General features: G+C 36.2%; 1 protein-coding gene across 3 annotated transcripts in view; it reads right to left on the bottom strand.

Moving 5' to 3' along the window:
• LOC124354306 (dual specificity mitogen-activated protein kinase kinase 6-like) overlaps positions 1-19,409 on the bottom strand; it is a 36,983-nt gene that overhangs the window by 15,242 nt on the left and 2,332 nt on the right. For all 3 annotated transcript variants that reach the window (XM_046804654.1, XM_046804653.1, XM_046804652.1), the window contains exons 2-4: positions 9,934-10,083; positions 2,937-3,102; positions 1,469-1,705 (exon numbers count right to left, since the gene is read on the bottom strand). In XM_046804654.1, the coding sequence (XP_046660610.1) occupies positions 1,469-1,705; positions 2,937-3,102; positions 9,934-9,998 (468 nt within the window). In that variant the 5' untranslated portion in view covers positions 9,999-10,083. The remainder of the gene's footprint in view (positions 1-1,468; positions 1,706-2,936; positions 3,103-9,933; positions 10,084-19,409) is intronic.

The following is a 19,409-nucleotide window of genomic DNA, read 5'->3' as shown; positions in this document are numbered from 1 at the left end:
TAATTCTTTTATTCATCAATCTCAATTTTTGTACCCTTAAAAGTAATCACTATTAGATATTATACACTTGTGCCAACGTTTCTTTCAATCCTCGAAGCACTTCAAAAAGTCGTTTTTAGTGATCATGTTCAGCTCCTCCTTCGATGCCGTCTTTATCTCATCAATTGTAGCATAGCATACAATTCATGGTTTCATGGGCCTCTTCAGTTTCAGGAACAAGTAAAGTCACAGGGGGCTAGATCTGGGGAATAAGGTAACTGCAGTATTATTAGTGTGTTTGTTTCGGCCAAAAAATCATGCACAAGTAGCATGTGTGAGCAGGATCGTTATAGTGGTGCAAAAGCCTATTTTTGTTCTTACACAAATCTAGGCATTTCTGGCATATTCCTTCGCGCAAATTGCGCATAACTTGCAGATAATATTACTCATTGACAGTTCTATCCTATGTCAAGAACTCATGATGTACCACGCCCCTGCAATCGAACAAAAACTGTAAACAAAACTTTCAAATTCGACCGAGCTTGGCGTACTTTTTTCAGTCTTGGCTCGAGTGGCAGCTTCCATTGGGATGATTGAGCTTTGGTTTCTACAGAGTAACCATAAACCCACAATTCGTTAAAGGTTATGACCCTCTGGAGCAAATTTGAGTCATCGCGGATAGGGTCCAACAGTTCATTAGCAATGGTAATGGTCAATATTCAGCAATTTTGGTACGAACTTCACAGTGACCTATCTCATGCCCAAATCATTGGTAAAAATCAAATGGCACAAGCCAATCAATACGTACAGTCTTCTGCAACTTCTCTAATGGTGATTCAATGATTAGCCAATACTATTTTCTTCACTTCATCAATGTTTTCGTCTGTTCTTGACGTGCTCGAGCGTCCGGCACGCTCATAGTTCACATCTTCTCAGCCCTCTGAGAACATTTTATACCCCCGATAAATGTTGCTTCGGTCCAAGGTAGCTTCTCCATAAGTCACAATCAACATTCGGAATGCGTCTGCACACTTAATTTAGTTTTTAACACAAATTTGGTACAGATTCTTTGATCCATTTTTTCGAATAGGCACAAATTGAAGACGAGCCACGAAACATGCAAGCAAATGAGATGTCAACAATTAACTGAAAATTCAAAATACTTGTTAGCAATTGTGCGAACTTGTTAGCATACATCAGAGACATATATGTGTACGAATATAACGCCACAAAAAAAAGAATATATGTACATAGAGATTACGAAATTATTGAAGTTCATATTTAAATTGAATATGTCGTAGTATAAAACATGGCACTTCAAGTAGGTTCTACTCGATGGCCAATAGGAGAGTTAAAAACAAATAGATGGTGCAGCACTCTCTGAAGTAATAAAAGGCCCTGGTATCCAGATATCTACATATTTTTCAACAAGTAGCAATGGATGTAGAAATAAAAGAGTAGACAGCAGACAAGATAATTTCAGACTTACCGCCAAAGTGATATTGGCCAAGATGTTCTCCGGAATGACGCGGCTGTGTCGGTAAACCTTGGTGTAGAACTTATCTAGGCTGGTGTCCATAACTTCCATACAGATCCATACGTCCCCCTCACGGAACAGTGCTCCGTAGAATTGGACAGTGTGGGGGCAATCACTCGACCGCATTGAGATATCTAGGTCCATCACCAGCCTTTTCTGCTCCTGCGTGTTTACAGTGGCCGCAATTCGCTGTGGGCAATGTAGGGTCAAAGTTAGAGAGGCATGCAACTTATATTGACCATTATGTGTGTATTAGCTGGAAACACTTGGTTGCCCATATTTATGTAGGATCTCATTCTAACTGTACTTAATGAAACGTTTTATAAAATTAATGTCATATTTTAATACTGTTACCAATATCTTAGTTGACAATAAAATGCAAAATATTTTAAATTTAATAATACAATAGGGCGAAAAGAAATACAGTATGTCGCCAAGTCCATCTCTTCGAGTCACTACTCTCCCAAAGATCAGATACTTGATAGTATTTCATAAAAAAATTAAGGGTTTCATGATAAACGTGAAATATTTGGAGTTTTCTTTTAATACCGTCTGCATAAAAAAATAAACCTTTATTCACTGAACATAAGATTTAAAGGCCAAAATTTAATTGTACTTTATTATTATTTCAGTTACTTATCTGATTTAATACTCCACTGTTAAATGGCTGCAATTATTAACATTATATTATTAGCAATTAGGGACTATGGCTGGGTTCAGGTAGTTTTACATCCACATAATAAGTGCACGGAATTTGAGTCAGCCGCATTTCCACCCTGTTGTGCACCTAGTGCACTTCCCCAATCAAACCCAGATTTTTGTAATTTGTAAAGTAAAATGTATTATATTACTGTATTATTATAGTTCACTTTATTCTGTACAAGCTAATTTTGATACAACAGTTCTGTAAGATGAAATATTCAAGAACAATACTGAAGAAAATGGAGTCTAAATACATATACATTGTACAAAGACTTCATTTTATCATCCTAAAAAATAAAGGTAAAACATTGTGTCTTTCTTGGTGGCTAATTTGAATATGCCTTAAAACTTTTTCTTTTATGTAGGTTTTTATGAAATTTCATCAAACTTTAAATAAATGACCATTATTTTAAAACTAGTAAATGTACCGTTTGATTTTTTTTAGAACCAATACAAATAATTACATCACATTACAATTGTGTGACCTTAACAGCTGAGTCATTTTAAAAAATGAAAATATTGACATATGGGAACATTAACAAATTTATATTTATACTTTTGAAATAAATTAATGTGACACAGCACAACTAAATAATATATCCAGAGAGTTGTGGGACAACTTGTTTTAAATACTTAATAATTGTATGCACATAACTTTTTTGCCAAATGAAAATCATTACAAATGGGAATGAAAACTCACAAACTTGTTTTGCCTTACCTTCACAGCCATTATAGTGCCTGATGGGATATGTCTCATCTTCTCAACAATGCCATAAGCTCCACGCCCAAGGTCGCAGATCTTCTCCAAGTCATCTGCCTCAACATCAAATGTTCGATCTCCAATGGTGATGGTTGTCCTTTTGTCCAAGTTCCTTGGAGGAGTTCTGATGAACACAATAAATCATTTCTACTGACCAGAGCTGTAATGGATCACTGGCACAGTCCCAAACTTAAACTTTAACAAAACACTAATTGACTCTGGTCCTAAGATCTTGTTTCTCATAACTACACTAAGATATATCAGGATTGAAAACCCCACAATTGGATTTATAATTAAATAATAATTTAATTTATAGTTAAATTATATTTTTTCAATGTTTTTTAAAGTAAAACAATGCCTTAATTTGAAACCAATGTTTTATAATAATAAAAACATTCAATCATACTTAATTATAATAATAACAATAATTACAACGTATTGGTTGAAATACAAATGTTCTGTATACTTGACAACAATGGGGCAGCTACGAAGATGGCTAAAATGAAAAGCAAACTTGCAAGAGACAGTGGTCACATGGTCTATGATGTCAGGGCTTTGAGTATGAGTTAAGACATAACACAGAATCAAACCCTGTGTTTGTAACGCTAGCACTTTTTATCAGTACTCTTGACCTTGTGCTGAACTGACTCTGTTTCTTATTCTGTTTGATAGATCCTCCCAGCCAGTAGCTCATGAAGACAGCCAGAATAAGGCATAAAGATCAGCTTCTGTTTATAAAATAATACAATTATAATAAGCTACTTAGAATATAATATGTACAGAAATTTTACTCCAAAAAGTGTATATAATCATTGTCAAAGTTTTTATATTTACTAGCAATATTTTATTACTGGCAATCGTAGAATTTACAGTTTTTAATTTTGAGATTTAAAAGTATACAGGATTGAAGATAAAAGGATCAAAATACCATTATTTTTCATTTCTTTACTGGGTTTCTTTCACCAGAGAATTTGACAAGAATCATGTCACCAAATAACAGCTGACCAATTTATCACTCCAATGGTTCATTGTACAACTGTATACTCATAGTTAGATTATTTTTCTAAGATTATTTTGTAAAAATTAGTAAAAAGTACTACTTAAAAAAATACACATTATTATAATCACCTAAATTATTGCTACTGTTACAACATTAGTCAATTACTGCAGAGTTAAACTTGATGATTGAAAAGTGTCTGTCAATAACTTTATGTAAATCACTTACACTCCTGTTTCAGCTTCAAGCTAATTTAGAGCACTGATTTTGAGTAAAATATCTTAGATATCTCACCCACATCTCTGATTGGCATAACCCACTGATCTGAGGAGGCATGTTTTTAAAGTAAGTACTGTTTTGAAATTCCATCGCTGCAGTGCTGCATTTGGTGCCCCGTGCTTGCACACTGTCTACCTTCATCTGATAGCAAGCCACATACGCTCCCCCAGGAGGGTTCACTTCTGGCTTGTTTATACCTTCCAGTTTAACCCACACTGGACACAGCAAAGACCGATGTGTCACTTAAATCTGAGCAACCTCATGGATGTCCAGGAGCAACATATCACTAACCACAAATGTTGAGCTTCTGGGGTGCAAGGGTAACTCAATAGGTCTAGTTTACTGTGGGAGATAATGGTTGGAGTTGGTAGGATTCGTTCCCTAAGAGTCAAATGTTCTTGCCAGTAAAGAAATAAGGGTGTATTATCTCCTGTCTGCTTGACTAGAGAGACTGGTTCTAAGCTGGCTTCCCTTCTTCCGAGGAGACATGACTTTAGATTAGTGCCCTAAATTCTTCTTCATAGATCTCGACAGGAGGCGACCCCTACCTTCTAACCTTACCCATCCAGAATATTTTGTCAATATTCAGGATAAGTGACTTAATATTTATGGCAATTATTTAGAACAGAGCCGGTTTTTATAAAAAAATAAAAAAAGTTTACTTGATTATTTTTATAAATAAAAAATTATTGTACTCGTTTAATAACTATTGCTAAGAGAAATACTGTAAGGCTAAAAAATAGTTTGTTCAACCCATACAGCTGAATAATTAGTAGTATTATATAACTTTGTCTTTAACCTGTTTCCTTTATTTTTTAACAAAGCAGGGGACGGATATTTTTATTACATTGTTGAAATAAGCCTATTTATTTATCCTTTTTGCTGCTGACATCCAATATATCAAACATCCTGTTTCTTCCTATACTCCCAATATTCGATTTTTATTGGATTTAAAAGTATTTTTATATATATTCAGGGTGGCCACTCCAAACCTCTTTACAAATTCCCAGTTATCCTGGTCGAAAATTTCTGATTGTATAGTCTATTTTCAAACCAAATAGACAACTGTAATACTGTATTTAACCCTTACACAAAGTGCAACGATACGAGGGGCTGTCCGCAAGGCGGCGTCCTCTCTCCTCTTCTGTGGAACCTGGTTGTGGATGACCTGCTAAATTCTTTGAATAGCAGCGGTGTCTTTGCACAAGGGTACGCAGATGATATTGTGATTCTTGTGAGTGGCAAGTTCAACACAACAATCACGGAACTGACCAATGCTGCTCTGAACATGGTGGGAAACTGGTGTGATAAGGTTGGCCTCACCGTCAACCCCACCAAGCTGCTGTGGTTGCCTTTACCAGGAGGCGACAGATGGAGGGCATTGATCCCTTTCTATTCAAAGGCTCACCCGTTGAGCTGAAGTCTGAGGTCAAGTACCTGGGCGTGATCCTAGATAGGGTTCTAAACTGGGGACCTCATCTAGAAAGGGTTATTGCCAGGGGTAAGTGGTCTCTAATGCAATGCAGACGTGTGATAGGTGGGCCCTGGGGACTGAAGCCGAGGCTCTTGTACTGGCTTTATGTTTCCGTGGTCAGACCTGCACTAATGTACGGAGCTGTCGTATGGTGGCCAAAAACGGAGGCCAAGACGGTGGTAGCTCGTCTGGCGGGTATCCAAAGGATGGCCTGCCTTGCTATCACTGGGGCTTTTCCTAGTGCGCCAGGCGCGGCTCTGGACTGTTGTCTTAATCTCGCCCCCCTGGACATTGTCATTCGAGCTATGGCCAGGAGGAGTGCCTACTGTCTTCAGCAGATGGGACTCTGGTCGGGTTGCAGCGGTGGGCACTGCAGAATTAGCACTCTGATACAGGAGGATGTTTTGCACATGATCTCTGATCAGATGCCACAAAAATTTTCCTTTGACAAACCCTTTAGGATTATTTTACCCTCAAGGGATGATTGGTCAGAGGGGAAGAAACCTCTTCCACCAGCGGAGCTCGAATGGTTCACAGACGGCTCCAAAACAAAAAGCGGCACAGGCGCTGGAATTCTGGGAGTGAGACCATGTAGGGAGCTGGTGGTTCCTATGGGTCCGTATCCGACAGTCTTTCAAGCGGAGGTCGCAGCTATTATGGAATGTGCTCGTGAGAATCTTTGTCTGCGATATAGGGGCAAGACGTTTAACATTTTCACGGACAGTCAGGCAGCGCTGATGGCACTGGATTCTTGTGTGATCAAATCCAAACTGGTTTGGGATTGCTATCAGACCGTTTCCTCCCTTGCCAGAATCAACAATGTAACCGTTTGTTGGGTTCCTGGTCATAAGGGGATTCTTGGGAACGAAAGAGCTGATGCCCTGTCCAACCAGGGCTCAGCGACAATTGTGACGGGCCCTCAACCGTTCTGCGGTGTTCCAAGGTGTGAATCCTCTAGGGTTGTCTCGAAATGGATTCGCGCGGAGCATGGGAGAAGGTGGAGGTTGCATCCGGGTTTGAGAGTGAGTAGAATGGTATTACAATCACCTTCCTCCAAGGTGGCTTCGGACCTTCTCTCATTAAACAGATCAATGTCTTCTAAGGTCATTGGTCTCATTACGGGGCATGGTCACCTGAGGAAGCATCTTCACAGAGTTGGCATCCTTCAGGAGGATCCGCTCTGTGGAAGGTGTAATGAGCAGGAGGAGACTGCTGAGCACCTGCTCTTTGATTGCCCTGCAATAGCAAGAGAGCAGTATGCCATCTTTGGTAGTTTGGACAGAGGTGGTGAATTTTCCCAGGAGGACTTGATAGGTTGTTTTCGGCGGTTTGTTGAACTGCTGAAGTTATACACTGGTGGGCCTCGTGTTTCCGGGGTGCGCAAAAAGCCCTTGAGGCTTAAGTGCATGGCAGTAGGCTGCCCCAAAGAAAAAAAAAATGTGACGATGACGTTTTATCGTCACTAGCAGTATTTGCAAGAAATGCCATAAAGCTGCGGTGCTCTAGCATTTCGTCTTTAGCGATACGCGAGAAATTCGGTGACGACTTATTGCTATCACCTATTTTAAGCTCCTTAGTTTTTATCTCTGTTTTTTTCAACGTGTCGACATAACATTGTATATACCTAATAACTTTCCTTTCTATGATGTTTAGAAAATACATGTATCCAATTAGGAAATACAAATAAACACCAAACACAGCGCTACCGTCGGGCAGACTGCAGCCCAGTATTGTGTGTCAGAGATGTAGCGGTGGACGAACTTTCAGTACGAGACAATAATTTCGCCGGTATGCAATGTCAGTTCAGTACAATCAACAAATAAACCAAATACTTTCATCTGAACTCTACTTAATTAATTTATCTTTTGTGGGGGAGGGGGAAAAACTAAGAATACCTAGCTACTTCAAAGGAATTTGCAGAGATGCAGAAAAATGAATATATTTAAAAGTTCAAGTCATTTTTCCTTTTTAAATAATAGAAATGGTAGTACTGTATATATTACATTTACGTAAAAATGTATGAATGTATATTTATAGAGAATATATTTATTTACAGTAGAACCCCTTATATCCGGCCTCGGTTTTACCGCACCTCGGTTTATCCGGCCACTTCCCGGAAGCCAATATCGAAATTTATTTACCACGGCTTGCAGACGCGCAGTTGCACGCACTAGTCTCCCACGACTCTTGCGTTATTTTTGTGTATCTATTTGTTTACATTTTCCTGTGTTGTCCTCAGTTGAGCTAATAGGTTTAACCTGTAAACAGTTCGTTGATTATTTCCAGTGCGGTTAGTACAGTACAGTACAATTGTTTTGTTTCGTCAAGTGCTGTGTACTGTAGGTTGGTTTATCCGGCCGAATCGTTATCCGGCCAGGGGCTCGGTCCCGTGGTGGCCGGATATGAGGGGTTCTACTGTACTACTACGCGAAGTACAACGTAAGGATAAAATACGAATTAGCAATCATCTATTTACTACCGAGGAGCTAAAGTCCACGCATAGAACCAGCAGGCACGCTAGCGTTGTAAAATATAGGAGACGGAAAAATTATTTTTGAAATTTACCCGGTTCTCAGAAAAATTCCCGGCTTATTCCCGGTTTTCCCAGTTGGGTGGCAACCCTGATATTGTATATGCCCAATCACCATGAAACTACAACAACCGGTGCAGAAAATACTAGCTTCAAGAAAAAACAGTTTTAAACATATATGGCATTATGAAATCAACTCTACACATTTATGGATTTTTTCTAACATGTCTTGTAATTTATGCAGAGGGTATTTGGTTCACACTGCACCATTGTGCAAATAAATTTATAAAACTTTATTGTAAACATAAATTAATTATTTTGTGTGTATGGTAATTCAAAAATTCAAGTAGAAGAACTTTCATGCTGTTATTAGGACAAAAAGCTCCACATCACGAAATCTGTTTCTCTGCTACTAGTTTGAAGTAAAATTTCCATAAATTCCTACGAAGGTAACACCATAAATTCTGAATGCATGTTATCAATTAGTTTACCTTAGTAATCCCTATTTTTTAATTTTATGTTACTAATAGTTTTTTGGCACCACAATCAAACTTGAAATCAAAATTTAAATAATTTTTACTTTTAGTTTTTAAAATTTATTGTCTTTAAAATACAATACTGCAATACACAATACTGCCTTGCAATACTGTCTTTTTTTTTACATGCAATACTGTAATGATTTTTTAAACACACTTTCATTACTAAAAAGGAAAAAAAAATACTAAAATGCAAACGTAAATTAACGACTCATGGTTTTATTATAAAATTGTTTTGATGGTTTTTTAGAGCACTTCTTGTAAAACCACACATTATGACTAGAAGGGACCTTGGCAATTTTTGTATGTAACAAAGTAAAATGTCAGGCAGCAAAAGGGTTAAGAAACTTTAATGTAATTATTATTATGTCTATGTTGATTATAGATTACTAGCTGAGCTTTAGAGAAGTCTATAAAATATTTCTGTCTGTCCGCACGATATCTTGAAAATGAAATGACCTAGAAATTTTAAATGAAGCTTGATTTTATATGAAGCTTGTGGTATGTCACTTCATAGGATTTGGCTCACAAATAGCGAATATTGTTTATATTGGTATTATGGGTAACCACTATGGCAACGAAAAAAATAGCAGAATAGATAAATTTGTAAACAAATTGTGTTTCACATAGAAAAATGAAAAACTTGAATGTTAAAAATATTTGATTTCAGACCACTTTTGCATTGTACAACCCTCCCTAGCTCGCCAGAACTTTTATTATTTGAAATTTACTATGAAACCTAACTCAATGAACAAAAATTTGATTGTAAATTTCCGTAGGCTTTAAATTTGAATACAACTTCATTTCTACATGTACGAGAATGTGTTCTATGATGATGCATTTCCAACCATGGAATTCGGCTGAACGCAATGTTTGTGTCAGTTTACTTTCTGAATGATTGTCTGTCGTCTATCTGCCCGCAAAACATCTTGGGAATTAAATGAGTTATGGACTAGGAAATTTAGCATGCATCCTCAATGAAGCCTACTACGCAACACATGATGTGACATACCTTGTATCTATATAAAGTTCACACATTATACAATACTCTTCCTAATGTATATAACTCCTCAGAAAAAAATATTAAGCAAACTGACTATGGACAGATAAAACAATGAACACAATAACAAAGTACTTACACAACAGAAGGAGCTTCATCAGGAACTGATATTTTGAGTTTCGGTTTAATTTTACGACCAGCCATTTTGATGTTCAGAACCAGATAGCTTTTCCACAAGAAACTACCACCAAGCTCAGCCCTGCAACCATGGGCACTCACTCAGATGAACCTGCAAATTTTAAGGTGGATTTTTACGACTTATCATCAAGTCACTTAATTATTATTGGTGACATACAAAAGATTAAAATAGCCAAATAAATTAAATTTTATTGTTTGGAATTTAAAAAGCTCATAATCAATTTAGAGGATATTCATTAACACTTATATCGAAACCTCCTGTCTGTAAGATCTCATTCAATAATTTAGCTTCTATATCAAATTAGTATGCTAATATAAATTTGCACTAATGGTATTTAAAGTGAAACCACAACATTTTTTAATGTATCTTGAGTATTTCATAATTTTTTAAAGTAATATTACACTTAAAATAATAAATGTAACCATATATTTCAAAATCGTAATTTATATGTACTGACAAAATAAATTAACTGTACGAGATTATCAAAATCAAAATAAATGTATTTAAAAGAAAATGTAAGCATACAAACATTTATACAAGTATTTTGGAGAAGATTACACACACTTTTTTACTACACTCTGAAAGGCATATTGCCTTTTTACACTTATGCAATTGTAAGCAGTTTTCCGTTTTTTTTGGTAGAAGGACACATCAAACAAGTCTTTCTCTTCTTAAGGCAGTCACTGGGGACCTCTTCTCCTTAGACGTCTCTTTCTATCTCTCGATGCTCATGTAACAGGTCATCCTCCAAAGTCTTCTTTATGTCTTCTTTTACATCTTTATAAAGATCAGTGTAGCTAGTCTCTGCTGAAGGTTGGAAACAATCAGTCTGTATCCTAGTTCATTGACAAATTCAAAATAGTGATTACAGGTGTGTCTCTGTAGCTCATGTACAAAATGAAGCTATCGACAGTGTCAATATTTAGCATTCTGTAGAAAATCACCAGGGGCCATCACCTGGTCTTTATACCTGTGGTAAATATAGCACATTTCATGTTGAGTAAATTGACATAACATTTTCTGCTATTGTAGCAGCAGATCATTTCTGGCTTTCACTTTTCCTCATTAATCTCAATGGTATGGTGAATTGAAGATACTAGTACAACAGCTCTGTTGTTTTTTGGAACAAATCTGAGAAGTGTCATATTTCCCCTAATACCATAAAGAAAAGACATAACTGGTCTTTCAGAATCTTGTAGGAACTCTTCAGGATTTTGTTTTTTTATTTTTTCTCATGGTTCCAACGTAGGTAAACTGTCTCTTTGCAAGTTCATCTACAACTTCTTTTGAAAACCAATTATCGGCTGTGACATTTCTGTTGTCAGTAACAATAGGGTGAACCAGTCGAATCACAGACTGTGAAGGAATACTGAGTTTCACTTTCACTGAGACCTGATGTAATTATAAAAGATTTGTTGAATACCGTTGAATATGGTGAGGAATATGCAGTGGTTAATTTCAGTGGGAACGCAAGGGAACGGCGTTCCCTTACCTCCCAAGAGTGCCGGAACGCAAGGGAACGCTTTTAAAACTACGAGTACAAGTTTTAGTTAACAAAAATTGTAGGTAGGATCAATATTATGCTATGCTTTGTTTGCGAGTGACTCGTAAGCAGATAGTAAGGGCCCGTACAAGCAGTTGTGAGCTGTGCTGTGATGAGTCTTGCACGGAATCAGGCAGGAGGAAGGTGACGGGCGAGTCATCCTAGTTCGCGCATGCGCGGCTGCGCCTCTCAATAACAAAGCAATACCCACCCCACCCCCTTCCTTTCCCCCTCCATTCCTTCACCGCGCCACCGCCCCAGTGATCACAAGTGTGTTGACTAGTTGACTTGACCTTGGTGTGTTTCGCGTTTAAGTTACAAGTTGCATCGCATCCCATCACGCTTAAGTTCGTTTTTGAGGTGCAGGTCGTTGATTGTGTTCGTGTTTATGCTTATTAGTGCTGGTGCAGCTAAATAGTTTCCTAATTGACTATGACTACCAGAAAAATTGTTGATTTCTTTAAACCTAACCCTAAGAAACAAAAAGGTTATGCGAATAATGAGAACTGCAGTTCGGAAGCATTGACTACAACTTCAATTGTTGATCAAGATAAAAAAGAAGACGCAATCGGGATCAATGAGGATAATTGCGATTACCATTCCCCTTCGACTTCCTCGTCGGTCAAAATAGTATCCAGGTTGGTGGGTTTGGGGGTAAATCTTAAGCTCAGCGACTACCGCTCCGATCGCCGTAATTTTTTGCATTCTAACACAGGTTAACGTAATTTCACCGAAAAAAATAGTCCCGATTATCGCCGTAGCCGTTTACTCCCCCCCCCAAAAAAAAAATTTTGGAAAAAATAAAATTAAAAAAACCTGACTGACAGTGCATTTATTCGTTTTTTTTGTGTTATTAGTTCGTAGGGCACGTAATTTCACCGAAAAAAGTTGTCCCGATTATCGCCGTAGCCGTTTACTCACCCCCCAAAAAAAACTTGGAAAAAAAAATTTAAAAAACCTGACTGACAATGCATTTATTCGTTTTTTTGGTGTTATTAGTTCGTAGGGTAGTAGTCCATGTAGGCTACTATTCTAGTATAAACTCGTCTTATCTTATCAGTAATAAACGCGCGCCGCTTATCTTTTGCCTGTAATGAAATCTGCGTTAGTTCTGTCTGAGTGTTGTGTGTGTAAGCAGTCATGCGTGATCTGGGCTTGGACTTTGCAAGCTCGAGTTAATTTTTTTTTCTAAAAGAGCAAGCAGCGCGAAGCGCTGCGCAGCGGGCAAGCATCGCGTGATCTGAATTTTGAATAGGCAAGCTAGGGTCTTTTTAGCGTGTACAAGAACCATCGCAAGCCATGTCAATAACTTCACTAATTATTCCTTGTCCATGTGGGTTTGTTTGTGTACGTCTGGCGGTCAATCGAAGCCGTCCTATAGGTCACGTGACCCGTCCGGCCAATCGGAAACCTTCCTGTTTGTCACGTGGCTACTGTCAATTCATCAAAACGTCCATGTTCGGCCATTGTTTTTAGTTTGATAGTCGAAAATCTTGTTATTTATGCGTTTTGTATTGCCAACATTGTACTGCCGTAAAACTGGTTTTTATATGTTAGCGATAATCGGGACTATTTTTTTCGGTGAAATTACGTTAACCTGTGTTAGTACGAAAAACCTTACGGCGATCGGAGCGGTAGTCGCTGATCTTAATATTTACCGGTTTGGGATCTGATGCAGACGAAGCTAAGGTTAGTAATGAAAATAATGATTTTGTTAATAGGGGTGAACAGCCAGTTTGTTGGTCTGAAGAACAAATTGTTGAATTTAAAGCTAAAAATCCATGGTTAATTGTGAACAGAGAACTAGGTTGCAACGTTTGCCGTAGTGTGAGTACTCCAGGTGCAGAGAAAACGAAGGGCCTAAAGATTAGCGAAGAGTGGGTTTTAGGAACTGTTACCGCTTATGGAAACAATAAAAAAGACCAGCAATCCTCTCTTAGGAAAAAGATATTTTTACACCGTGGGTCTCGAGCTCATTCTTTAGCTGAAAAAATACTCATTGAAGCTAAGAAAGATACAATGAAAAAAGCTGTTGCTTCTATGCATAAAGAGCAGCAGATTGTAACTGAGCGCATTTTCCGCACGGCTTATAAGCAAGCTAAACTAAATAGGCCATTTTTTGAGTTTGAAACTGAAATTGATCTTCAAATAATGAATGGCTTAGATATGGGGCGAATCCTACATTCAAATGTTGCTTGCTCCAATATAATTCATCATATTTCTGATGAAATGAAATCAGACTTGATAAATGGCCTAATCAAGTCAGACTCTAAATTTTCCCTGCTTTTGGATGAAACCACTTCAGTTTCAAACAAAAATGCTTTGGTGGTTTATATCAGAACTGTTCTAAAGGGAATGCAAAACCCTATGACAGTGTTCTTAACACTTTTTGAGGTAAATAGCACAACATCAGCTGGTATATTATAAGAACTTTTAAATCAGTTACAAGCATTAGGTCTAAGCTTTGAATTCATGAAAGACCATATGATTGCTCTAACTTGTGATGGTGCTTCAGTGCTACTAGGCAAGAAATCTGGCCTTGCTATACAGCTTACTGAAACGTTCCCCAACTTGTTCATTTGGCATTGTTTGAACCATCGTTTAGAGCTTGCCGTGCACGATTCCATAGAAGAAGTAGCTGGAATCAATCATTTTAAGATATTCATGGATAAAATTAGAAACATGTTTAGTTGTTCACCGAAAAACAGCAGGGAGTTGGCAGAAGTTGCTAAAGGACTAGAGGAGCAAATGTTGAAAATCGGCCGTGTTTTAGATACTCGTTGGGTAGCCTCCAGCTTAATGGCGGTGAAAGCAGTTTGGACAGATTTTAAAGCTTTGTACAATCATTTCATTGAAGCATCTGAAGACAAACAAAGGGACTCGAAGCAACGTTCAACTTACAAAGGGCTTTGTAGTACATTATCTTCTACAACTTTTGTACACAACCTGGCATTGATGTTCGATGCTCTAGAAGAGTTATCGGATTTGTCCTTACAGCTTCAAAAATCAAGCCTCAACCTTATCCAAGCCCACAGTGATGTAACACTGTTAATCAAAGTGTTTGAAAACCGAGTTGAAAACATGGGTAGACGTTCAGTGGAAGCTAAAATTGCTATTGACGATTTGATGTTTCAAGATGTTAAACTTTGTGTAAGATCCAAGATACCCAGTATTCCAGAAAAACAGTTCTATCGGAGCCTCGCTAACAACTTGACTTCAAGGTTGCTATCATCATCTTCAAATGCGGCTGAACACTACACCAAAATCATGAATGACATCAAAGTGATCCACCCCATGTATCGGCCAAAAGACTTATCCATCACCTACGGAGAATGTGAGATCCAGCGAATCTGCGATAGATTTAAGATTAGCAGCTCTCAGGATATAATTAGAGACTTCAGACACTTCAAGCAGGGACTGAAGCCTATGTTAAGTGGAGAGAAACCTACTATTCTAGAGCAACCGCCGTCGTTTAAGAAACTGATTTCCATCATAAATAGTATTGCAGTGTCTAGTGCTGAATGTGAACGTGGGTTTTCTGCAATGAATCTAATTATGTCTCCTCTTAGATCTTCACTCTACATTAGCACTGTTTGCGATTTATTGCGGATCAGGCTCCTAGGACCTCCTGTGGCTAGATACAATCCCGAGCGACACGTCAAAACCTGGCTGGCGAAGGGACACCATTCTGCACTTGACACCAAGTCAAAACAACGAGGGCAGAAAACTTACCATGAAGACAGCATTGCATTGTGGGAACTTTTTTCCTAAATCTGTTTTTTTAAATATCTTTTAGAATTTCAGAACATTAAGTTTTCATTAAAATAACTAGCCTATGCCTAACTTATAGTTGTGTTCTGAACTCAAGTTTCTGAGTTCTTTTTTGTACTTACAGTTAGTTTTGTTTCTTTTGTAGTTTTCACTTTAAAATATTAACAAACAACTAAAACTAAGTTTACCAACAGTCTTGGCATTGCCTTACAATATTATACTACAAATCCGTACATATTTGTTATAATAACTAATAAGCAAATAAAATAATCAACCTTAACTTTTTAAAACTACACTAAATTTTAAAAAATGAAACCGTGTTACTCCACTCTGTGTGTCATTTATTTTGTGTGTAATTAAACGCTTCCTTTTCCTTTCCAAGAAGTTGGTTTATTTTGAATGTATTAATATTGTTTTGTACCCATAAGGTATGCAATTTTTTTGTAAAATATGCAAACTTGTAAAAAAGCTGTTATATTAACAAACATCCATTTACATATTAATATGTATTATTATTACTACTGTAATGTGTATAAATAAAACTGTGAATAAGGCTCAATTTGTTTTTATTTTACCATTCATTAAAAAATTAATATTGGCGAGCTTCATTGATTCAAACAAAATGGTCAATGAAATCAAACCAAATATTTCTGGGAAATTTAAAGTAGGCAACAAGGTGTTAATGGAGTAGAGTAGAGTAGAGAGTAAACTCAATAATTTAAATTCATGTTTTTATTTTCTTACATCCTAATCAAGCACCTTAAAGAAAATAAACATCATTAAAATATCACTTGGTATTTTATAAAAATGAATGTATTATTATCTCTGGGTGGCCTAAAAACAAAGGTTTACAGTTATAATTTTCAAAAGTTTTCCTGGGTGAGGGCCCACCTCCTTCCTGGGGTGTATTCCATACCCACCGGTCTGAGCTTCCCGCTTTAAGAGTTCCCACACCTAAAATTTTAGAAATTAAGCACTGGGAATATGCAGAGTAGAAGAGCCACGATGAGTATTCCTTGACCTTATTACAGTTTATATATTCAAAGATGTATACAAGGTACAGAGATAAACAGTCTGCAGTGTCATATGTAACAACAATGCAGTTTGTATCCGTCTTTAGTAGCCTATATTCAGTTCTGTATATTAAGGACAGTTATGTCCCACTGTACTTAAAAGATGAAGTGTATAAATGGTTTTGTCTTCTTGCAGTCTGTCACTTAGTTGTACAGTCATGTCATTGATAACAGCACTGCAATAGTTAAAATGTGGAAATATCAATGACTTAGTCGGTAAGTGTTATATATATACTGGAAATGCCTCCTGTAACTTATAAATAAAAATTAATCGCAAAATATGCTTCTAAGCACTAATTTTGAGAATGGCAGGACCAATTCAGCTAATTCTTTTTCTAAAATATTCATTGAAATCCAAGAAAGGTTTATAATAAGAGAAAGATTAGAAAAGTTATTTGAAATACTTTGGAATTCATAAAAAAAAATGGTAGTATTATGTCATTATCCAAATTTAACTTGCACTAAACACCTGTTGAAAGTTTAAGCTGAAGTTCGTCAAGTAGGCGGAAACATTTATTAACACTTAAATAATTTTATAAATTGTTATTTGTGCAGTGCTTGATCAATAGTTTATAATGCAGACAGCAAATACAAAATAAAAACCAAAATTATACTCCAGATTGCACCAGTGACGAATTTAAAATATATAATGCACTGTAAATAATATTATTTGTTTCAAGACCAAATTGAATGAACAAAGCTGTTAATCTTTTCACATACAGTACTCCAAAGCGGTATGTTTCCTTGACATAGTAACGTGGCATTTTAAAAGTGCCTAAAGGAAAAACAGAGGAATGAACACAAATATGCCTCAACAATCCGTTCTTTCCCATTGCATTCTTTGCAAGTCTAACAAACAAGAAGACTTCACAATGAAAAGCTATTTTGGAAAGTTGCATGAACTTAATAAGAATTTCTCCCTTATACCGGAAGTAGATAGGAAGCAGGTAGGATTTCCCCTAAACTGTAATAAGCTTCTCAGCTCTATGTATGTACGGCATTGTAAATACATTAGATCTTCCTGTAGCAAGTAGATTACAAAGCCAGAAATACTAGATTTTTGTCTGAAGTATATTTCCGAGAGCTACATGAGTTACGTTAGCAACATAGGCTATAAGTTTTTGATCGAGGCAGTAAGGTAAACTATAAATAGCAGCACCATAAGTGATTTTGTACGGTCAGTCGTAGACACCTTCTAAACGAAGTACTCTTCTGTGGAACTGGAAATATCTTAGACTGGAATTACATGATAAGGATTGAAGTAAACTCTTTATGATAGTTCAGAGTAGGTTTCCAAGATCTGCGTATTTGTATTTTTGATCAGGGTAACAAGAAACACAAACCCAAAATGCTCCTACATATTCAGAACATGAAAGAGTCAAGTTAAACTTTGATACTCTTAAGCATGAATACTGAAATAATATGTACCTGATACATGCCTACTTATGTTTGAAAATTTTAATAGGACTCGATCACATTACATCATAAGTACTTTTATGTATTATAAAGAATTTGATTTTGAAAATTGTGTGTAAAGCCATGGGTAACATGTAGTAATCACTGTGATAGTACATCCAATGAAAAATGTATTTTAATCTTTCTATGTACATTACATATTAAAATACTTCAATGTATATTATATTCAAAGTAACTTTTTCCTCTAAATAAGTCGTTTTCAATAAAAAATGTGTTTTCTAAATTAGAAAAGATAAGTTCACGAAAGAATATGCAAAAATAATACTTGTATTTATTTGTAAATGGTTTCTCCTATGCATATTACCTTTGATTAGTATAACTATGATTGTCAAGATGGCTGCAGTATAATAAACGGCCACCAACACAATTGGTTGATGATTAACAAATGATTCAAATCATCAATATTAATGACAAAAGACTGAAAGCAAAATGTCAGACGAAATAACTTAATAGATATTTCAAGGAACAATTTGGTTTTGCTAGTTTTCAATCTTAAAAATTAATGTATAATTATTACCATTATTTACAAATTAAAATATAATATATAATTAATATTAGCCGCTATTATTCAATAATGAAACACATGATTTTAATTTTGAATTTATTTCCAAACACAATTTTACTTTGAATTAGTTTTGAGCGATAATGTCGAACTGAATTACATTTTATGCTTTAAAATTGTATAATAGTGAAGCTATAATTTTGTATGTAAAATAAATGTATTTGTTCCAGATTACATAAAATAACAAAACTTTATTACACATTTGGAGCAGCGCAGTAGTTACGTTTACTTAAGCCGATCTGAAATGGTACCTATTTCTGCAGGTACTGATACCGTCAAAAGTACATTCATTAATTTAAAGTTATACCTATAGTGTGTTTGATTTCAACTAAAATAGTTCACAATTTTTCATTATATTCATAATACCATATTTAGAATGTTCAAAAAAAGTCTTCTCAGGATCGTTTTTAGATACGTTGTGTTAGTTCTGACTTCTCTTGCAGCGAAACACTATTTTATTTCCACCTTTAATTCTAGCTTTCATCTCGCCAATACAAACTGGACGATTTGGATTTAAAGGAATAAGGTCAGTATCTTGTAACCATTTTAAACATTGCTCAGTGTTTATAAAAAAATTTTGAGCCAATATCTACATATTCCCTGCCATTTTTCTTGTCGTTGTAGCCTTCTCCTACATAAACGAAATAACAACAGCTAGTAATGACATCACTAGTCTAAATATAGACAGCTAATAATGATTAGTTAAGAATATCTATATGTCATATGTCGTATTCGATATTTAAAATTGATAACCATAAACCGATTGTGTTGGTGGCCGCTTATTATACTATAGTCATCAAGATAACAGATTATTTATGATTTTATAATACACAGGTTCAGGTTCTCCATAGTTTTATTACAGTCGACTCTCGATAACTCGAACCTCAATTTAAGTCGAATTCTTTGATAACTCGAATTTTTTTCCGTTCCCTTGAGAAAACCTGCCTAAGTAAAAAAAAAAACCATGCGTAACTCGAATTAATTTTGCACC

The sequence above is a fragment of the Homalodisca vitripennis genome, chromosome 2, assembly GCF_021130785.1.
Source record: "Homalodisca vitripennis isolate AUS2020 chromosome 2, UT_GWSS_2.1, whole genome shotgun sequence".
Lineage (NCBI taxonomy): Eukaryota > Metazoa > Arthropoda > Insecta > Hemiptera > Cicadellidae > Homalodisca > Homalodisca vitripennis.
This window is presented reverse-complemented; position numbering and strand designations above follow the sequence as displayed.